Genomic DNA, 23443 nt, shown 5'->3' on the forward strand with positions numbered 1-23443 from the left:
ATATCCTTTCTCACTATTGCATCCTTTACTAACAAGGCCACCACTTTCTTGCACTGCTTCCTTGTCCTTTTCCTTTTTGCCTGTACTTCCTTTTCCTTTTTGCCTGAATATCCTTGGATATTCAGCTCCCAGCCTTGGTCACCCTGCAGCCATGTCTCCGTAATCGCAATTATATCGTATCCGTTTACATCCATTTGTGCTGTTAATTCGTCTACCTTATTACGAATGCTTCGTGCATTCAGATACCGTGGCTTTAGATTTGTCTTTTTAACATTTTTAGGCATCTTAACATTTTTTTGTACTATGGCCCTATTTGTCATCTTACTATTTTTTCTTACCCGGACCCTATTTGTTAGTGCACTCCTTTGTTTGTACGCTCTGTCCCTTCCTGACGCAATCTGGTTATTTTTACCCCAATCACTTTCCTGCACTGCTTCCTTGTCTTTTCTCTTTAGCATTCTAGATTTCTCTCCACCGGGACACCCCCCCCCCCCCCCCCCCCAACCTTATTTAGTTTAAAGCCTATCTTCCTCCCTAGTTATTCGATTCGCTAGAACTCTGGTCCCAGCATGGTTCAGGTGTAGTTCGTCCCAACGGAACCGCTCTCTCTTTCCCCAGTACTGGTGCCAGTGCCCCACAAATCGAAACCCACTTCTCCCACACCAATCTTTGAGCCGCGCATTCTTCTCCCTGATCCTATTGACCCTATACCAATTTGCTTGTGCCTCTGGTAATAATCCAGAGATTATGACCTTTGTGGTTCTGCTTTTTAATTTAGTCCCTAGCTGCTCAAACTCTCTCAGCAGAACCTCTTTGTCCTACCTCTGTCGTTGGTACCTACGTGGACCACGGCAACTGGATCCTCCCCCTCCCACTCCAAGTTCTTCTCCAGCCTGGAGGAGATGTCCTTTACCCAGGCAACATAGCCTTCGGGACTCACGCTCCTGGCTGCAGAGAACAGTGTCTAACCCCCTCACTATACTGTCACCTACTACAACCACCTTCCTTTTTACTCCCCCCACTTGAACGGCTTCCTGTACCACGGTGCTGTGGTCAGTTTGTTCGTCCTCCCCACACTGGTCCACAAGGTTTGCAAAAACCTCGAATCTATTGGACAAGTGCAGGGACTGAGGCTCCTGCAATACGACCTTCTGGATCCCCGTATCTGCCTCACTCGCAGTCACACCCTCCTGTCCCTGACCACGTGTCAATTCTAAAGTATTTAATCTAAGGGGTGTGGCTGCCTCCTGGAGCAAAAGGTCCAGGTAACTTTCTCCCTCCCTGATGTCTCGCGATGTCTGCAGCTCGGACTCCAGCTCCTCAACTCAGCCGAAGTTCCTCGAGCCGCAGACACTTACCGCAGATGTAGTCGCCCTGGACAAAAATGTCCACAAGCTCCCACATATTGCAGCAGCAACACGGCTCCTGTTCTCCCATTATTTTATTTGTTTAATTAATTAGTTTAGTATTAATCAAATTATTTACCTTGTTTAGTTTATTAAATTAAGTTTAGTTTTTAAAATTTATTTGTATGTTATATGTTAACTTAAAACTTAGTCCAGTCACTATCTTAAAACTTAGCCCACAGTCACCATCTTAAAACTTAGCCCACAGTCACCATCTTAAAACTTAGCCCACAGTCACCATCTTAAAACTTAGCCCACAGTCACCATCTTAAAACTTAGCCCACAGTCACCATCTTAAAACTTAGCCCACAGTCACCATCTTAAAACTTAGCCCACAGTCACCATCTTAAAACTTAGCCCACAGTCACCATCTTAAAACTTAGCCCACAGTCACCATCTTAAAACTTAGCCCACAGTCACCATCTTAAAACTTAGCCCACAGTCACCATCTTAAAACTTAGCCCACAGTCACCATCTTAAAACTTAGCCCACAGTCACTACCAATCACTTACCTGCCTTACCTGTAATGTCGCACTGCCGTTTTCTCTTGTTGATGCAGGTCTGTTGCTGCTTTTATCCCTGCTCTCGGGCCTCGGTCTGCTCCCGCTCAGGTCTGCTGCCGCTCTGCGGGAGAAGTTACGAAATGCAAGCACCTCCTTCCCCCACTTCACCGAACTCCCACACTTGCCAAACTCGCAGTTGTTCACTCTGTGCTGCTGCACTCATTTCGAACTAGGTGTTGCCTCTACTGGTCTGTCAGTTTCACTTACTATTACATGTTGATCTACAACAAGGAGTAATTTGGAAAAAGACTTTCTCACTAGTTATTTGTCATAGCAGCACTGCAAAGGATATCTGATCTTTGCAGAACGCTGAATGTTCAGACTGGCAAAAATGGATAAGCATTGTTGACTGGAAGTTTTTCCATCCACCTTTTGCTACTTGTTTATCACCGTGTGGTTCACATCAGATTATAAAGTCGCCAGCAGAAAGAACAGCAATGAAAGAATGAGGAAGCTAGCTCGATCCATGAGGGCTCAGTTGGTAAAGACAGTGTGCAACTGAGCCGTGCGGACCAGATGGTCCCAGGTTTTATTTGTGGCAGGCGATGAGTTAACTGATTTCAGCCAGGCTGGCAATAGAGTTACTCCAACTGACCTGAAAGCCCTTGTGCGAGGGAGGGTAACTAACCCAGGGGTTCTGTTCCTGATCACTATCACTGTTGCATGATGCTCTATATCAAGAAAGGAGTACTTGGGAAAAATACTACCTCAAGGGATTAGTTATTTGATACGGCAAAGTTTCTACGATGAGTTGGCTGATTTCAACCAGGTTGGCAGTAAGGAGCTACAATTGGTCCTTAAGCTAGGAAGGGGATAATCAGCCAGGGCTTGTGCTTCTCGTCATTGTCCAGTCACCCCTGCTGGGAAGTGCAATTGTGTAGGGACAGGATCAAGCTTGTCTTTGATGTCCCCCGCTCTTATAATTACTATCTATGTCATACATAGAGACTAGATGCTTGGGGGAGGTCCTGCAGGGCAAGAGCTGTAGAATCACACCCTGAAAGAATTTGCTTTCAGGTGAGAAGGGGGTGAGAAAACTGACCAAAATGAAAAGGGCCAACTCCTGAATCAGTGCTGATGTAAAGCCTTCCTCAGAAGATTCCTTGATCAAGTACCCAGCTCCGCATCTCACCAGGATCTCTTTTATTGAGAATCTTAGCTGAAGGGCCATGGCCCCATGGGGCAAGACAGCACCACAATTGAAGAGAGTAAGAGAGAAGCCGAGGTAAATCACCTGGGTGACGTGAGGCTTGGGTTTTAAAAGCCGATAGGAGGAAGAGTGAGGGAGGTAACAGGTTCTATAATGTTGAAGTCCTGAGAAAGAATGAGTAGGCGAGGAATGGAATGAGTTTTGATTTCACTAAACAACTTACATTTGTTTAGTGCCTTTAATGTAGAAAAACATCCCAAGATTCTTTAGAGGTGTAATCAAATAAATGGACCCTGAGTTAAAGGAGGGATATTATGAGGGCTGACCAAAAGCTCCATTTAAGATTAAGGCCCACCGCCACTACCTTCTCTGGGAAACTAGGGATGGGCGATAAATGCCAGTGATGCACTTATCCTGAAAATGAATTTTTGAAGTACTAGTGTCGGTATCAAGTACTGCCACATCAGGTAGAAGTTAGCTGCAGGGTAAAGCTCCCTCTACTCTGCCGCAGAAATGTGTCTCGGCCTCAACCTGAGAGCACTTCCAACTGCACTGGTGAGAGATATTTCCATTTCCTGCACCAACCACCCTGTTTCCTCTGAGTGAGATTGACAGTTTAGTGCTACAGTAATTCGTGCCAAACTTGGGGCTGAGAGTGCTAGGAACCGGATTGAAACTGCCCAACTTTCCTTGTACAGCCAACAAACAGAGGAGACTTTTCATCCCATAATATTGGCTTGGATTTGAACCCAGGGTCTCTGTTGTAATGCGATTATTTTAGTTGAAGAAGTTGCAAGTGTTCAAAGGTTAATGTGATTGGTTGTGTTGGCTGTTTTCTTTACCTGGGTGGGGGGGTTGCCCACAGGAAGGGACTTGCATTTACATAGAGCCTTTCACGACCTCAGGACATCCCGAAGTGCTTTGCAGTCACTGTTGCAATGTAGGGAGCCGCAGTAACCAAGTTAGTGTACTAACCCTTTTGCCTTTCTCCTTTTCCTGTGGTGTTTGCCACTGCTGTCTGCTGCATCAGGCACGAGAACATTGTCTTCACATGTTGGAAGAGGCGCTGACCAAGAATAAACAGGATGTTGCAAAACCCGAGCGGTAGGTAAAGTATGCAGCAGCCAAGTGCACACATGGATATTATTCTACACAACCACAACTTGCATTTATATAGCTCCTTTAATGTAATAAAACATCCCAAGACACTTCACAGGAGCGTAATCAAACAAAAATTGATATCGAGGCAAACATTAGGACAGGTGACGAAAAGCTTGGGTTAGGTTTTAAGGACGGTCTTAAAGGAAGAGAGAGAGGCAGAGAGGTTTGAGGAGGAAATTCCAGAGCTTAGGCCCTAGACAGCTGAAGGCACGGCCACAATGTGTTCGAACAAAACTGTGTTCTTACTTAAATACCTTTATACTTTCATAAGTTTGCACTATAATCTGTCTTCCACTCACTAAGACATTAGATCCTTATGTCAATGAGGTCTTTGCATGTCTATTGTGCCAATGTGCACTCTCTCAAGTATCTGGATTAAAACAGCTGATCTATATACATGAACTGATGCCCATCTCCTCTCACTAATAGGGCTGACCCTCATTCATGTGCCGTAGAGATGGAATATGAAGCTTTCAAAATCACCAAGATGGCTAACTTATACAAAGCACTGGTGCTGAGAAAGGTGGGTGAACAAAATGATGCATTGTTGGGGACCTACTACATTTTCATACAGTGTAACTTGTAAGTATATTTACATAATGTCAGTACGTAGCAAGCCCAACAAGAGAGGGCGTGGTTCTGGACCTTTTAAAAAAAATTAGTTTATGGGATGTGGGCGTCACTGGCAAGGCCAGCGTTTATTGTCCATCCCTAATTGCCCTTGAGAAGGTGGTGGTGGTGAGCCTTCGCCTTGAACCGCTGCAGTCTGTGTGGTGAAGGTGCTTCCACAGTGCTGTTAGGTAGGGAGTTCCAGGATTTTGGCCCAGCGACAATTACGGATCGGCGATATACTAAGTCAGGATGGTGTGTGACTTGCGGAGGGAACTTGGAGGTGGTGGTGTTGCCATGCGCCTGCTGCCCTTGTCCTTCTAGGTGGAAGAGGTCGCAGGTTTGGGAGGTGCTGCCGAAGAAGCCTTGGCGAGTTGCTGCAGTGCATCTTGTAGATGGTACACACTGCAGCCACGGTGCGCCGGTGGTGGAGAGAGTGAATGTTTAAGGTGGTGGATGGGGTGCCAATCAAGCGGGCTGCTTTGTCCTGGATGGTGTCGAGCTTCTTGAGTGTTGTTGGAGCTGCACTCATCCAGGCAAGTGGAGAGTATTCCATCACACTCCTGACTTGTGCCTTGTAGATGGTGGAAAGGCTTTGGGGAGTCAAGAGGTAAGACACTTTCTGCAGGATACCCAGCCTCTGACTGCTCTTGTTGCCACAGTATTTATGTAGCTGGTCCAGTTAAGTTTCTGGTCAATGGTGACTCCCAGGATGTTGATGGTGGGGGATTCGTTGAATGTCAAGAGGAGGTGGTTAGACTCTCGCTTGTTGGAGATAGTCATTGCCTGGCACTTCTGTGGCGCGAATGTTACCTGCCACTTATCAGCCCAAGCCTGAACATCGTCCAGTCTTGTTGCATGCGGGCATGGGCTGCTTCATTATCTGAGGAGTTGTGGATGGCGCTGAACACTGTGCAGTCATCAGCGAACATCCCCATTTCTGACCTTATGTTGGAGGGAAGGTCATTGATGAAGCAGCTGAAGATGGTTGGTCCTAGGACCTAGTTTTAGGGAATGAAGCTGGGTAGATGGAAAGGGTATCAGTGGGAGAGCATATTGGTGGTCGTGATCATAATTCAGTTAGATTTAGCGTAGTTATGCAAAAGGACAAGGATAGACTAGGAATAAAAGTTTTCAATTGGGGAAAAGTTAATTTTACTAAGCTGAGATGTGATTTAGCCAAAGTGGACTGGAGACAGAAACTTGAACGTAAATCAGTGTCAGAACAGTGGGAGGCATTCAAGGAGGGTTCAGAGCAAGTATGTTCCCTTAAAGAAAAAGGGTGGGACTAACAAATTTAGAGCTCCCTGGATGTCAAGAGGCATCCTTCATTGTCGCTGGGTCAAAATCCTGGCACTCCCTCCCTAACAGCACTGTGGGAGTACCATAAATAAGAACATAAGAAATAGGAGCAGGAGTAGGCCATTCGGCCCTTCGAGCCTGCTCCGCCATTCAATGAGATCACGGCTGATCTTCTGCCTCAACTCCATTCACCGGCCCTATCACCATATCCCTTGATGCCCTTACTAGTCAGAAATCTATCGACTTCTGTTTTGAATATACCCAATGATTGAGCCTCCACAGCCCTCTGGGGTAGAGAATTCCAAAGATTCACCACCCTCTGTGTGAAGAAATTTCTTCTCATCTCAGTCCTGAATGGCCTACCCTTTATCCTGAGGCTGTGGCCCCTGGTTCTAGACTCCCCAGCCAAGGGAAACATTCTCCCAGCATCCACCCTATCAAGTCCTGTAATAATTTTGTATGCTTCAATGAGATCCCCTCTCATTCTTCTGAATTCAAGAGAATACAGGCCTAGTTTACTCAATCTCTTCTCATACGACAGTCCCACCATCCCAGGACTCAATCTCGTGAACCTTGGTTGCACTCCCTCTATGGCAAGTATATCCTTCCTTAGGTAAGGATACCAAAATTGTACACAGTACTCCAGGTGTGGTCTCACCAAGGCCCTATATAATTGGAGTAAGACTGCTTTACTCCTGTACTCAAATCCTCTTGTAATGAAGGCCAGCATACCATTTGCCTTCCTAATGGCTTACTGCACCTGCACATTCACTTTCAGTAACTCATGTACAAGGACACCCAGGTCCCTTTGAGCATCTGTATACCCCAACCTTTCACCATTTAGGAAATACTCTGCCTTTCTGTTTTTTTCTACCAAAGTGGATAACTTCACATTTATCCACATTATATTCCATCTGCCATGTTCTCGCCCACTCACTGAGCCTGTCGAGATCCCCTTGAAGCCTCTTCACATCCTTTTCACAACTGACACTGCCACCTAGCTTTGTATCATCAGCAAATTTGGAAATGTTACATTTAGTCCCCTCATCCAAATCATTGATATAGATTGTGAATAGCTGGGGCCCAAGCACCAATCCTTGCGGTACCCCACTAGTCACAGCCTGCCATCCTGAAAAAGACCTGTTTATCCCTACTGTTTGTTTTCTGTCTGTTAACCAATTCTCAATCCATGCTAGTATATTACCCCCAATTCCATGTGCCCTAATTTTGTTCACCAACCTCTTGTGTGAGACCTTATTGAAGGCCTTCTGAAAATCCAAATACACCACATCTACCAGTTCCCCTTTGTCTACTCCACTGGTTACATCCTCAAAGAACTCCAATAGGTTTGTTGAACAGGATTTCCCTTTCATAAATCCATGTTGACTCTGCCCAATCTTACTATTAGTTTCTAAGTGCCCAGTTATTGCATCCTTTATAATAGATTCCAGCATTTTCCCAACTACTGATATGAGGCCAACAGGTCTGTAGTTCCCTGTTTTCTCTCTCCCTCCTTTCTTAAATAGCTTCACCACACAGACTGCAGCGGTTCAAGAAGGCGGCTCACCACCACCTTCTCGAGGGCAATTAGGGATGGGCAATAAATGCTGGTCTTGCCAGTGACGCCCACATCCCAGAACAAATTTTTTTAAAAATACAGGGAAGGGTAAAGGAAAAAAAGGGAAGCTTATGACAAATACCGATAGCTCAATACTGCAGAAACCCTAGAGGAGTATAGAAAGTGCAGGGGTGAAATTAATACGGAAATTAGGAAAGCAAAGAGGGCATGAAAAATGATTGGCAAGTAATATCAAGGAAAACCCAAAGATGTTTTATAAATACATTAAGAGCAAGAGGATAGCTAAAGTAAGAGTAGGGCCTATTAAGGAGCATAAAGGTAACCTGTGTGTGGAGACGGAAGACATGGGTATGGTTCTTAATGAATACTTTGCGTCTGTTTTCACAAAAGAGAGGGACGATGCAGAAATTGCAATCGGGGCGGAGGAGTGTGAAATATTAGATGAAATAAGCATAGTGAAAGAGGAAGTATTAAGGAGTTTAGCATTTTTGAAAATGGATAAATCCCAGGCCCAGATGAAATGTATCCCAGACTGTTAAGAGAAGTAAGAGAGGAAACAGCAGAGGCTCTGATCATTATTTTTCAATCCTCTCTGGTTACAGGTGTGGTGCCGGAGGACTGCTAGTGTGGTACCATGGTTGAAAAAGGGAGAAAGGGATAGACTGAGTAATTACAGGCCAGTCAGCCTATCCTCGGTGGTGGGAAAATTATTGGAAAAAATTCTGAGGGACAGGATAAATCTTCATTTGGAAAGACACGGATTAATCAGGAACAGTCAGCATGGATTTGTTAAGGGAAGGTCCTGTCTGACTAACTTTATTGAATTTTTGAGGAGGTAACAAGGAGGGTAGTGCGTTTGATGTAGTCTATATGGATTTTAGCAAGGCTTTTGATAAGGTCCTGCATAGTAGACTGGTCACGAAAGTAAAAGCCCATGGGATCCAAGGCAAAGTGGCAGGTTGGATCCAAAATTGGCTCAGAGGCAGGAAACAAAGGGTAGGTCGAAGAGTGTTTTTGTGACTGGAAGGCTGTTTCCAGTGGGGTTCTGCAGGGCTCAGTACTGGGTCCTTTGCTTTTTGTGGTGTATATCAATGATTTGGACTTGAATGTAGGAAGTATGATTAAGGAGTTTGCAGATGATACAAAAATTGGCCGTGTGGTTGATAATGAAGAAGAAAGCTGTAGACTGCAGGAAGATATCAATGGACTGGTCAGGTGGGCAGAACGGTGGCAAATGGAATTCAATCCGGAGAAGTGTGAGGTAATGCATTTGGGGAGGGCTAACGAGGCAAGAGAATACACATTAAATGGGAGGACACTGAGAAGTGCAGAGGATCAGAGGGACCTTGGAGTGCATGTCCACAGATCCCTGAAGGTAGCAGGACAGGTAGATAAGGTGGTTACGAAGGCATACGGGATACTTGCCTTTATTAGCCGAGGCATAGAATATAAGAGCAGGGAGGTTATGCTTGAACTGTATAAAACACTAGTTAAGCCTCAGCTAGAGTACTGCGTGTAGTTCTGGTCACCACATTATAGGAAAGATGTTATTGCACTAGAGAGGGTACGGAGGAGATTTACGAGGATGTTGCCTGGACTGGGAAATCTTAGCTATGAGGAAAGTTTGGATAGGCTGGGGTTGTTTTCTTTGGAACAGAGGAGGCTGAGGGGAGACCTAATTGAAGTGTATAAAATTATGAGGGGCCCAGATAGAGTGGATAGGAAGGACCTATTTCCCTTAGCAGAGGGGTCGATAACCAGGGGGCATAGATTTAAAGTAATTGGTAGGAGGTTTAGAGGGGATTTGAGGAGAATGTTTTTCACCCAGAGGGTGGTGAGGGTCTGGAACTCACTGCCTGAAAGGGTGGTCGAGGCAGAAACCCTCATCACATTTACAAAGTACTTGGATATGCGCTTGAAGTGCCGTAACCTCCAGGGCTACGGACCATGTGCTGGAAAGTGGGATTAGGTTCTTTGTCGGACAGCACGGACAAGATGGGCCGAATCACGACCTTCTGTGCTGTAAATTTCTATGATAATTATACATGGCTATCAACAGCCAGACATTTTGTTGTAACTAGCGCAGGGGCCAGCAGGATGAGGAGATTAAGAAGAATTCAGAACCTGTAGCAGCCCAGTAACATATTTAGAAGAAGGTTACAATTTAGAATGAGAGACTGTTCTAACTGAAAGCCTTATAATGAGGATGGGCTGTAAAGAGTTATAACTGGGAACCTTGTAATGAGAGTAGAGTATGCAACACAGTATTTTAACTGAGAGCTTCTTAATAAGTGTGGGGTGTGACGGTGTTAAAATGAGAACTGTTGTGCTGCCCCATTAATCTGGAGCAGGCCTATGCATTGCACGGTGTCACGATGTACAGTAAAGAGTGTTTTGTGTGCTTTGGCTTTAAAGTGAGGATTGATGGCCTCAATGTTTGGCTTGCACCATTAGCTGCTAGCATCGAGTGGAGTGAGGTGAGATTACATGGCGAATGAGAATGTTCGCTTTCATAATGGCATTTTCTTCAAGGCAACAGAATTAATAACAAAATACGTACCTTTTGTTGCATTGCAGACGAGTGCCTTGTTATATGACACTGAAACTGATATGCATCTCATTCTACAGTTTTTCACTGAGCATGCCTCTGCTGGTTTTAGTGCTGCTTAATCAATTACTACACCAGTTATGGGGAAGTTACTGGAATCTGTCATCAGATACAGAGTGACTGAGTACGTGGACAGGTATCAGTTGATCAGTGGGAGTCAGCATGGATTTGTGAAGAGTAGGTCATATCTGACTAATTTAGTTGAATTTTTTGAGGAGGCCACTAAGCATGGTAGATAGGGGAGCGTCTAAGGATGTTGTCTATATGGACTTCCAGAAGGCATTTGATATGGTTCCGCACAAGGTATAAATAGCAAAAATGAGAGCATGTGGAATTGGAGGTAACTTGTTACATGGGTTGGTAAATGGCAGGACGTGGCGACTGGTGTTCTCCAGGGATCCGTACTGAGGCCTCAGCTTTTCACCATATATATCAATGACTTGGATGAAGGAATAGAGAGTTGTATATCCAAGTTTGCAGATGACACTAAGTTAGGAGGCACAGTAAGTTGTGTAGATGGGAATAGTTTGTTACAAAGGGACATAGACAGACTAAATGAGTGGCCAAAACTGTGGCAAATGGAGTTCAATGTGGGGTAGTGTGAAGTCATCCATTTTGCATCTGAGACAAATCAGAATATTTTCTTAAATGGTGAAAGACGAGGCGCTGTGGAGGAGTTTAGAGATTTAGGTGTCCATGTACACAAATCATTTAAAGCTAGTGCGCAAATAATGAAAACATTTAATGGCATGTTGGCCTTTTTTCTCAAGGGGATTGGAGTTCAAGAGTGAGCAAGTGATGCTTGGTTAGACGCCATCTGGAATATAGCATTCAGTCCTGGGCACCGCACCTCAGGAAAGATGTACTGGCCTTCGAGAGGGTACAGTGTAGATGCACCAGAATGATACTCGGGCTTAAAGGGTTAAATTATGAGGACAGGTTGCATAAACTTGGCTTAGATTTGCTTGAGTTTAGAAGTTTGAAGGGCGATCTAATCTAGGTTTTTAAAATGACTAAGGGATTCAATAGGGTCGATACAGAGAAACTGTTTGCTCTGGTAGGGAATCCAGAACAAGGGGGCACAATCTCCTGTTCCTATGTTACTTGTTGCTCCTTTCAGGTTGCAGAGATTAATAAGTCATCCCAAGATGGGCCGTCGCATCCACAACTGTCAGAAATGGACACTACGGCATCAACAGTGGCAACAGCAGACCGTGACAAAGATAGTGAAACATTTACTTCCGCCTCACAGCTCTATTCTGTGAGTACAGCTCTTGTCTCTCCGTGGAGGAGTGTAATCCCCTCTGTCTTCTCTAATGTATCTGGGTTAGGAGGGATTTGAGATCGCAACACACTTCCTGCTCCCTGAAACCTCACTGTGCTAAACACATCACAACCTTCCGTTCCAGCTCAATCTTTCACAGGACTTTCAAACTATGGACACTTCCCTTAGTCTCTCCTCCTTCCTACAGTCTACAGGCTTTTATAACCCCAGCTTGGCATCATCTAATCACTACTTCTTGATTTACTTCATCTTCTCTTTACTCCTTGTAACCCTGGTGGTGTCCCTCAAAGTGGCCCTTCACCTTTCCACTTACGTTTTTCCATTTAATTTTTTTTAATGAATGTGGTGTGACCTTATCCCTCATCCTATTTTTAAATGACTATTTATATATTTGTTACAAAGTGTAGCTCTATCCCAGCCAATTCCCTTTCGGTCAGATGGTGAGAGGTGCAGCATGGGCACCATTGCACATGCTGCCTAGCTGCAGGTAGGTGGCTGTGTTCGGCCACAGTCTGCTCAGCCCATTGCTTGTAAAACGGTGGCATTGCTGGAGTAAAAGGAACACCGCTCCTCTTGGAATTTTAAAGCACACTGTAATGCAGTGTACGTCCACCTCTAATTCTGGTAAATAGCACGTAGAACTGGAAATTAGCAACTCCACACTGATGGCAGCGCGGTGGCATAGTGGTTAGCACTGTTGCCTCACAGCGCCAGGGACCCGGGTTCAAATCCGGCCTCGGGTGACTGTCTGTGTGGAGTTTGCACATTCTCCCCGTGTTTGCGTGGGTTTCCTCCGGGTGCTCCGGTTTCCTCCCACAGTCCAAAGATGTGCGGGTTAGGTTGATTGGCTGATAAATTGACCCTTAGTGTTAGGGGGATTAAATATGTGGGGTTACGGGGATAGAGTGGGATATGTGTTGGTGCAGGGGTTACGGGGATCGGGTGGGATATGTGTCGGTGCAGGCTCGATGGGCCGAAATGGCCTCTATCTGCACTGTGGGGTTTCTGTGATTCTGTGATACCAGATTATTCCCATTCCCTTAGGCTTTATGATTTTTTTTTTTCATTAAACTGTTCCTCCTTCCTGTTTCTTTTCTTCCCTGTGAGGCAATCCTGCCACATTTCCACTGATCCTAACTACCAAGCTTGAGGTGCAAGCTGCTGGAATGTGAGCGGGTGACTGCATGGGTATGTGACTTATCTTAAGCTGCATCGTGAGCGTCACTGACCTCAAGCCACCGCACGCTGTATCGGGAGCATCACTGACCTCAAGCCGCTGCCTGCTGTATCGTGAGAGTCACTGCCCTCAAGCCGTTACCTGCTGTATCGTGAGCGTCACTGACCTCAAGCCGTTGCCTGCTGTATCGTGAGTGTCACTGACCTCTAGCCGCTGCACGTTGTACCGGGAGCGTCACTGACCTCAAGCCGCTGCCCGTTGTATCAGGCGCGTCCTCAAGCCACTGCCCGTTGTATCGTGAGCGTCACTGACCTCAAGCCGTTGCCTGTTGTATCGTGAGTGTCACTGACCTCTAGCCGCTGCACGCTGTACCGGGAGCGTCACTGACCTCGAGCCGCTGCCCGTTGTATCAGGCGCGTCCTCAAGCCACTGCACGTTGTATCGTGAGCGTCACTGACTCAAGCCGCTGTATCGAGTGTCACTGACTTCACACTGTACCATAAATATGAGACAGGTGTTGATCTATTTCTGTTTTGCAGTTCAAGCGAAAGCGTGTTGGAGTAGGAAATCAGAGTTCATCCAGCCCATTCCAGACTGCAGGAGAAATGCTGAAGAGCTCTGTGGCAGTGGCCAATGAGCAGAGGACTGGTGCTAGTTCAGAGGGTCGGGTATACGCCTCAAACAGAGCTGGAATGAAAGAAGATACGAGATCACAGGATGTCGCACAACCCTCTGTAGACAGCAATGAGAGAACAGGTCAGTCCTTGCCTCTTCAGACCAGTCCCAGCAAGAAGAAATCCACTAAAAGGCAACTGCTGGCAGAGAGTGCCAAGAAGGACTCTCAGAACATTACCAAATTCTTTCGGCAGAGCAAACCTGACAAGGTAGCAGAGGCTTCGGGCAAGGGCCTTGGTGGCAACTGCAACACCCTTGTGAATGATGCACAGCAAGTGAAGGACAGCAGGAAAGGATCCTCTTCCATTTGGACCTTGTATAGAGAACTGGAATCTTTTCCAGATCTGGATAAAGTGACTAAGACTGTAAATGTGGAAACTGTGGAGAAACGTTTGCAGTCCTGTCATCATGTGGAGGAAAAGACAAGGTAACTCTCCAAGCTGGGCGTTACTGGTGTCCCATTACCTGTTACTTTCTGCCTACTGACTTTCTATGCTCATCAAAGTGAGGGATTTTAGGCACCCAGTGTGAGCATCAAGCTTCCTCTACTCTGCCCCCTCAATGGCTAAAGAACTTGCTAAAGAAATTGTACCATTTCCCACTCGGCCGTCCATCCTGTGGCCTTTCTTGGTATGAGAACAATTGTTGTGCTGTGTAACTGGATTGAGGCTGTTTAAATGTATTTCACTAGACCCTTACAGGCAGCAGACATTCTTACAAATCGTTGGTTCGACCTCAGCTGGAGTATTGTGCACAATTCTGGGCACCACTCTTCAGGAAGGATGAGGGTACAGAGGAGGTTTACCAGGATGATACCAGGGATGAGGGAGTTCAGTTACGTGGAGAGTCTGGAGACACTGGGATTGTTCTCCTTCGAGCAGAGCAGGTTAAGGGGAGGCCAAATAGAGGTATTTAAAATTATGAAGGGTTTTGATTGAGCGAGTATGGAAAAACTGTTTCCTCTGGCAAGTGGATCGGTAACCAGAGGTCATAGATTTTAAAAAATTGGCAAAAGGACTAGACAGGAAATGAGAAATTTCTTCGCAGAGGGTTAAGATCTGGGACGCACTACCTGAAAGGGTGGTGGAATCAGATTCCAGTGGGAACTTTCAAAAGGCAATTGCACACGTACTAATTTGCAGGGTTATGGGAATAAAGCTGTGGTGTGGGACTAAATTGGAGCGCTCTTTCAAAGAGCCGGCACAGGCAAGACGGGCCGAATGACCACCTTCTGTGCTGTAAGATTCTACGGGTCCTTCATCCAATGAGTCGGTACTGGATTTGAACCCGGCTCCCGGTGGTGAATGTGTCTAGCACACTGCACCACTCACTCTCCTTAATGTTGGATCTAATCTTTAATTTTCTTTTATAACATTTATGTAGCCAGTAATGACTTGTACAGTATGATGACCACTTGGCTCCCGACCTCATTACAGCCTTGGTCCAGACATGGACAAAGGAGCTGAATTCCAGAAGTGAGGTGAGAGTGACTGCCCTTGGCATTGAGGCAGCATTTGACCGAATGTGACATCAAGGAGCCCTCGTAAAACTGAAGTCAATGGGAATCGGGGAAAACGCTCCACAGGCTGGAGTCATACCTAGCACAAAGAAAGATGGTTGTGATGGTTGACGGTCAATTATCACAGCCCCAGGACATTGCTGCAGGAGTTCCTCAGGGCAGTGTCCTAGGCCCAACCATCTTCAGCTGCTTCATCAATGACCTTACCTCCAACATAAGGTCAGAAATGGGGATGTTCGCTGATGACTGCACAGTGTTCAGCGCCATTCACAACTCCACAGATAATGAAGAAGTCCATGCCCGCATGCAACAAGACCTGGACGACGTTCAGGCTTGGGCTGATAAGTGGCAGGTAACATTTGTGCCACAGAAGTGCCAGGCAATGACTATCGCCAACAAGTGAGAGTCTAACCATCGGCCCTTGACATTCAACGGTATTACCATCGCCAAATTCTCCACCATCAACATCCTGGGGGTCACCATTGACCAGAAACTTAACTGGACCAGCCACATAAATACTGTAGCAACAAGAGCAGGTCAGAGGCTGGGTATTCTGCGGTGAGTGTCTCACCTCCTGACTCCCCAAAGCCTTTCCACCATCTACAAGGCACAAGTAAGGAGTGTGATGGAATACTTTCCACTTGCCTGGATGAGTGCAGCTCCAACAACACTCGAAGCTTGACACCATCCAGGACAAAGCAGCCCGCTTGATTGGCACCCCATCCACCGCCTTAAACATTCACTCCCTCCGCCACCGGCGTAACGTGGCTCTGCTGTATGTACCATCTACAAGATGCAAGGCTTCTTCGGCAGCACCTCCCAAACTCGTGACCTCTTCCACCTAGAAGGACAAGGGCAGCAGGCGCATGGGAACACCACCGCCTCCAAGTTCCCCTCCAAGTCATACACCATCCTGACTTAGAAGTATATCGCCAATCCTTCATCGTCGCTGGGTCAAAATCCTGGAACTCCCTCCCTAACGGCACTGTGGGAGTACTTTCACCACACGGACTGCAGCGGTTCAAGAAGGCGGCTCACCACCACCTTCTCGAGGGCAATTAGGGGTGGGCAATAAATGCTGGCCTTGCCAGCGACACCCACATCCCGTAAACGAATAAAAAAAGATGACCCTCTAGACTCACTTGTTTGTTTCCCACGTGAAGCCAGTGGGTTTATTGTCGTGGATTAGTGTTACACAGAGACATACTCGGTTGCCAAGACATTCAGAAATGATGACACAAAAGTAGAACGACCTTGTTGCAAAGACAGTGACATGAAACATGCTTGCAACACAACCCAGCAGTAATACTCGTGTAATAATACAGAATAATAAATACGCTATACTTACTACATTAGCGGGTCATCCTGCTTCCTTCTGAGCCTGGCCAAAGCTTGCTCCTGCAGCTTTCTGTTTAAAACCTGACTACCTGTGACTCTGTCTTTGTTTTTATCGCCCTGTGTTCACAGCAAGGAGGAAAGTCCTGCCAGACCACCCACATCGAGTGTCTGGGACCAGAGACTTCCCAGTGCCCCCAGTATGAGGTGTTTATTGATTGCCAAGTCAGGTTACGGAGTTGCTTACCATTTAGTCTTTGGGCTAGCAATGTCAAACCTTGGCTCAATAGCATTTTAAGCACCTTTCATCTAGGTGCATTCTTTTCCCTAATGAGTGCCCTTAATATCAGGTGGGCACAAGATAGAGGAATTGGATGAATGAACTTAGCTTTAAAAAAATTAACATTTAAAACAAACTCTTTTTCCAAATCCTTTTTGTGGGAGAGTGATCAAGAAACCCAGAACAGGACAGCCACCCTCACTGAGATCAGCTCACTCACCACAGGCTGGGGATCAAGACAAGGATCTTTTCTGTATTTTTTAAAAATTTATTCATTCACAGGATGTGGGCATCGCTGGCATTTATTGCCCATCCCTAGTTGCCCTTGAGAAGGTGGTGGTAAGCCGCCACCTTGAACCGCTGCAGTCCATGTGGTGCAGGTGCTCCCACAGTGCTGTTGGGGAGTTTCAGGATTTTGACGTAACGACGATGAAGGAACGGTGATATATTTCCAAGTCAGGATGGTGTGTAACTCGGAGGGGAACTTACAGTTGGTGGTGTTCCCATGCGCCTGCTGCCCTTGTCCTTCTAGGTGGCAGATGTCACGGGTTTGGGAGGTGCTGCTGAAGAAGCCTTGGCGAGTTGCTGCAGTGCATCTTGTAGATGGTACACACTGCAGCCACGGTACGCCGGTGGTGGAGGGATTGAATGTTTAAGGTGGTGGATGGGGTGCTGATGAATAGAGCTGCTTTGTTCTGGATGGTGTCGAGCTTCTCGAGTGTTGTTGGAGCTGCACTCATCCAGGCAAGTGGAGAGTATTCCATCACACTCCTTACTTGTGCCTTGTAGGTGGTGTAAAGGCTTTGGGGAGTCAGGAGGTAAGTCACTCGCTGCAGAATACCCAGCCTCTGACCTGCTCTTGTGTCCAAGTAAGGAAAGACCACTGCCAACCACACCTGCGCTTGTCAAAAAGATGGAAAGGTACTGCTGGTGTAGCACTAATCTCATACATGCCAGAAAGTTTCAGGTTCAGTTCTGGTCTGTGCTTAATTAATCTTCACCCGATTCACCAGAATGATACCAGGGCTTTAAGGGTTAGATTATGAGGACAGGTTACATAAACTTGGCTTTTATTCCCTTGCGTTTCGAAGGCTGAGGGATGATCTAGTTAAAGTTTTTAAAATAATAAAGGGATTCAATAGGATTGTTACCAACTATTTTCTCTGGTGGGGAAGCGAGGGGGCATAATCTTAAAGTTAGAGCAAGGCTATTTAGGAGTGAAATCAGGAAGCAGTTTTAAACACACAGGTCGGTGGATCTGGAACTTGCTCCTCCAAAAGACTCGGGATGCTGGGGGGGTCAACTGAAATTTCCAAGACTGAGATCGATCGATAGATTTTTGATAGATAAGGGTATCACGGATAGAATTATAGAATAATACAGCACAGAAGGCGGCCATTCGGCCCATCGTGCCTGTGCCGGTTCTTTGGTAGAGCTATCTAATTAATCCCACTCCCCTGCTCTGTCCCCACAGCCCTGCAAATGTTTTCCCTTCAAGTATTTATCCAATTCTCTTTTGAAAGTTATTATTGAATCTGCTTCCACCACCCTTTTAGGCAGAGCGTTCCAGATCACAACAACTTGTGCGTTTAAAAAAAAAAAAAAAAAATGTTTCCTCATCTCCCCTCTGGTTCTTTTACCAATCACCTTAAATCTGTGTCCTCTGGTTACCGACCCTTCTGCAAGTGGAAAAAGTTTCTCCTTATTTACTCTATCAAAACCATTCATGATTTTGAACACCTCTATTAAATCTCCTCTTCTGGAGCAAAGGCAGGTTTGTGGAGTTGAGGTACAGATCAGCCATGATCTAACTGAATGGCAGAATAGGTTTGAGGGGCCGAATCGCCTACTATTTTTTTCCCAGAGAAGTGCACAACACTGGGAGATTGAATATAGACAGGGAAGGACTGTGTCTGGTTTGTATGTTGCTGCTGTTCATGTCCCAGGATCATCTGCTTGATGTGTATTGTTGTTTTACCAAGTGACAGAGTCAGGAACATCGAGAAAGCTCCTGGTGGGAAAACGCTGGGTGACACAAGCAGCCAAGCGTGGGAAACTGCCCCCTCTGCTGGCGAGAAAAGACTGGCAACAGACGAGGTGAGTCACCTCGGTGTTTGTTACACTCACTCTGACTTGTGGTGTATGTGCCTTGAATTTATCGCCTATATTCTTTCAGGGATCAGAGTCACTGGAGCCAAAACAACAACGAACCAGCATCAATTCCTCCATCTTGTGTCCACCTGATATTAAGGGCACTCAGAGCAAGAAGAAGGTGACCTTTGACTCCTTGTCTCAGTTACGTAAAGAGGAGAGCCCCAAGGTGCCTCCAGCTGCATCGACGGGAGGGCAACTGAAACAGACAGCAGACATCGTTGTCAAGTGCCTGACCCCTTATTACAAGGAGGGAAGATTTGCTTCGAAGGTAAAATTCAGCTGCTTGTGCAATCAGAATAGGACATCCCAGGCCCCTTGTTCTTAATTTGTGACTAGCAGATCTCCTGTGGCATTGCTCACCAAATGCCATTGATATGCTATTGATTTGTTCACTTTTAGCCAATTGTATATTTGATTGGTGATTTAATAGTTCAGACCTCACTTCAGTTCATCAATAATGGTTCATGTCTTTGCATTCCTACAGGATTTGTTTAAAGCCTTTGCTCGACACCTTTCTCATTTACTGGCTGTTGAAGAGAACTCGGTGAAGAGAAACGGTAAGAGCAGACTCCACCTTCAGTTGTGGTCTGTTGTGTCTTGGAAAGGGGGGACACCATTCAATCACAGAATCACAGAAACCCCACAGTGCAGATAGAGGCCATTTCGGCCCATCGAGCCTGCACCGACACATATCCCACCCGATCCCCGTAACCCCTACACCAACACATATCCCACCCTATCCCCGTCTAAGACTGCACGGTAAGCTTCTCTCCAAATAAAACAATGTCCAGCATGATTGGAGCAATGTGGGACTGGAGAAGGTATTTGAGTTAAACTGATAGTTGAACAAGAGGGCACAAGTTCAAACAAACTGAGTTCAGGACGTTCTTCAAAGAATGATCAAATATCGATGGAGCTCTAAGTAGGGAAGTCGAGGCGAAAACTCTGGAATCCGAGTCGGGTGGATGCTGTGATGGGGGCGCTGCAGCTTTTTTCTGGACAGATGAACTAGCAAAGACCAAATGGCTTTCCTCATCTGTATCCATCAGCTAATCCCAGCAATCAACAGTTTTTAAAACCAATGCATTAAGTCACTTGTGATTTACTTTTCTCCCTTCCTTTCCGAAGGTCCTAGCTCTTGCTCGTGTGACTGTATGGGCACCGGAAGTTTTCCCAGACATCCATTCTTCACGTGTCAGCAGGTTCTTTGACTCTTAATTGAAGACATTAACCATACTACTTTGTCATGTTAAAACTCTTCAGCATAACAAATTTAGCTTTCACTAGTGTGTGTGTTTAACTAGTTATCTCCCCATCCCACCCACGCAGCTACTAAATGTCCTGGGAGAGACAAAAAACCTTTGCCCAGTTTTGGAAAGAATTCTGGGAAATTCCTCTTTCCCCCCCCCCCCCCCACTGGCCAAAAGGTGACCAAATAAGCTGCAGTAGACCGCGGTGCCCCACAATGACCCACCTACCTTCTATCTGCAGATGTGTTGGTCACTCTCAGGAACTTGTGCAACTCCTTTCGAATGCCTGCAGCGAATCCACACTCACTGCACTTATCGGCAGCTTGTTCCAGAGGTTGACAACTCTCTGCGAAAACAAGTACTTACTTGCTTCTAGTTTGGTGCATACGTGACTTATGCTTGTATCCCCTGGTCCTCCCTAGCCTTTCAATTTTGAATAGTCTATACACTTTCATTATTGTAAGTACCTCAATCAAAGCTCCTTGAAGTTGACACTTTCCTAGAGTAGATATCACCAGCCAATCATGGCTTCTGTTTACCAGTGGCATTAATTTGTTGTAGTGCTGCACCGTTCCAGGCCATGTTAAGCCATCTTGTGTCATTCTCTGGTATGCAGTACTATACCTATCCCCTTATTCCCTCCTCTTCAATATTCTGTTATGTGGTTACTTTTAATGTTTAACCATATTGGTGCACTCCTTAGTATCTACAGTATCGACAGTATCTACTCTTTAATATCACATCCTTCCCTGTTCCCTGCATGCAGCTCCCTGCCTCGGCTCCATTTTGTTTTTGGAGTTTCTGTTGCCACATTTGAAGAATGTTTATTTTATACTTTAGCCGTAGGACTGAATGAACCGTGAGGCACTGATAGAATTAGTATTTGAGAGAAACTAAAATCAGTTTTAATTACAGCCCATCATACCCACTCAACCCCAAAGGGAGGGAGCAGAGAAGGGGCATAGGCGCGGTATAACACAACCTGCATTATTATAGTGCCTTTACCATAGCAAAATATCCCAGGACATTTCAGTCAGATCCAAGCAAGGGGAGAAATGAGAGGAGATGGCCAACAGCCGAATCGGGGATCTTGAGGTTTTTGAAGATCGGGAGGGATGAAGCAAGGCGCAGGGGAATTTCAGGAAGGCATTTCCAGAGTTGATTGGCTCTACCCGAACCCTATTAATTATGTCAGTAATTTAAAAATGCTTGACTGATAGCAGTGGAGAGGAAGGTTTTCGACCATAGCCTGCAGGTTATTGTTAAGGAAACTGAGCCCACAATTAAATACTCTTCTGGTTGACCTTGAGATTTGTATTGACATCTCTACTTCAAAATATCTAGAGTATGGTGATGGTATTTGAACAGTTTACATTAAGTAATATGCCACATATTTACTAGCTTATAGTAAGTGATCTTACATTTACTCCAGAGTGAGAGGAGATATATTTACCTGGGTTTGATTTGCTAGGTTTGTGTCTTTCTCTTGCTGTCGTGCTCTCTCGGATTGTTTCTGGCTATCTGTGTTCGTGTCTCTGTCTTGTCTTTCTGGCTCTGACTGTGTCTCGCACCCCTGTCTCTTTCCCACGGATTGTCTGGATCACTCACTTTCCAACCCTGGCATACTCTGCAGCTGTCACTCGGGTTCACGCTCCTGCAGGGTCTCTGGTTTGGTTTGTGACTCTGCCTTTCTACCTAGGGAATCCACATTAAGTTCTGTGATTTTGAGGATGAATGAGAAAAATGAGACAGTCAAACTGCAACTCAGTCCCAGAGAGAGCCGAGGTGAAACATTTACACATTTACTTATGAACGGATGTTGAATTTTCACAATTTCTCTTACTTATTCTACAATGGGCAGCACGGTGGCATAGTGGTTAGCACTGTTGCTTCACAGCGCCAGAGACCCGGGTTCGAATCCGGCCTGGGGCGACTGTCTGTGTGGAGTTTGCACATTCTCCCCGTGTTTGCGTGGGTTTTCTCCGGGTGCTCCGGTTTCCTCCCACAGTCCAAAGATGTGCGGGTTAGGTTGATTGGCTATGATAAATTGACCCTTAGTGTTAGGGGGATTAAATACGTGGGGTTACAGGGATAGGGTGGGATATGTGTTGGTGTAGGGGTTACGGGGATCGGGTGGGATATGTGTCGGTGCAGGCTCGATGGGCCGAAATGGCCTCTATCTGCACTGTGGGGTTTCTGTGATTCTGTGAATGTCCAGCAGGAGGCTGCTTTTTTGAGCAGTGTTTTAAATTTGTTTCATTTTGATCTGTTTCAGTAAAAGAAGCAGCCCAGCGACTAATCCACAGCTTCTTTAAAGGCTGCAGGAGGTGTGAGAGTGAGGATGATTGGAGAAGCCTGAACTCCTCGTAGCCATTCCTTTGCACTTGGTGCTGTCTAGGAGCTATGTGTTTTCTGTTTATATTTAGTTTGAATATTTAATATAAGGCTTCAGTGCTATGGAGCCGCTTATTCTCAGGTATGACCACATCGATCAGGGCTGATCTCTGATTTGGAAAAAAGCCATTTAATCGCCTCCTCTATGCAAACTCCTTGAAATACTCGCCATGCCTGGTGAACGAGAATGGATTAATTTAATTTATAGGATTATTATTGTTCTGTTGTAATTAGTGAGGGAATAGGAAAGGCTTCACCAAAATAAAGTTTTACTAAACAACTCTGTTGTCTAGATTTGTTGAGTGATGCTGCTCTTACCTTGAGTAAGATCACAAGATGGGTTCAGATGAAGAAGGCTTGATTTCATCCTTCAAGAATACAAACTCCCTTCTCTCTTTTTGAATAGGATCTTTTATGACTAAGTGAACGGCAGATAGGGCCTTGGTTTAACGTCTCGGCCAAAGGACGGCACCTCTAACAATGCAGAACCTCATTACTGTCTAGGATACACACGTGGGCAGTATGAAGCTGGGCTGTGTAAAGTGTGCATATTTTATCTCGTACTAATAAATCACCACAGATCTAATTTACTTCATAGACTCCATACACTACCAGCTAAGGCCGTTTGCCAAATTGCGGTGCTACCTATCCTTTGGACAGGAACCTCCTGTGGATTACCAGATGTCAATATATTGGGGAAGACCCATGGACTTCAAAGCTTGGTAGCAGTTCCTCCTTTCAGTGGTACCTTATTAATGATACGATTATCATGAAATGCTCATCAAGTGTAAGCAAAAGCAGCAAGCTGAGAGACAATCTCCTAAATCTATCTCCCCACGGCTCGGCTAGGTCTGGGTTGAAACATTAGTTCCCTTTGAAACTAGACCACTTTTTGACAAGATCCACAAGCTCATTCTACATTCCACACCCTTTACATACTGTAGGGATATAGTCGAGGTTGGTGGTTCTGGAGAAACTAATGAGTACGCACGTGAA

At 45.7% G+C, this 23443-nt stretch overlaps 1 protein-coding gene across 5 annotated transcripts in view; it reads left to right on the forward strand.

The window, feature by feature from the left end:
* recql5 (RecQ helicase-like 5) overlaps nt 1-22728 on the forward strand; it is a 117434-nt gene extending 94706 nt beyond the window's left edge. For 3 of the 5 annotated variants that reach the window (XM_085963250.1, XM_085963253.1, XM_085963254.1), the window contains 8 exons: nt 4150-4223; nt 4710-4803; nt 11499-11639; nt 13380-13942; nt 18632-18746; nt 18826-19071; nt 19288-19360; nt 22329-22728. In XM_085963250.1, the coding sequence (XP_085819376.1) occupies nt 4150-4223; nt 4710-4803; nt 11499-11639; nt 13380-13942; nt 18632-18746; nt 18826-19071; nt 19288-19360; nt 22329-22423 (1401 nt within the window). In that variant the 3' untranslated portion in view covers nt 22424-22728. Of the gene's footprint in view, nt 1-4149; nt 4224-4709; nt 4804-11498; nt 11640-13379; nt 13943-18631; nt 18747-18825; nt 19072-19287; nt 19361-19931; nt 20006-22328 lie in introns of all 5 variants that reach the window. The other 2 variants (XM_085963252.1, XM_085963251.1) reach the window with 2 other exon arrangements.
* Nucleotides 22729-23443: the final 715 nt, after the last annotated feature.

This window comes from Somniosus microcephalus, chromosome 21, assembly GCF_052327205.1.
Source record: "Somniosus microcephalus isolate GS21.2 chromosome 21, FLI_Smic_1.0, whole genome shotgun sequence".
NCBI lineage: Eukaryota > Metazoa > Chordata > Chondrichthyes > Squaliformes > Somniosidae > Somniosus > Somniosus microcephalus.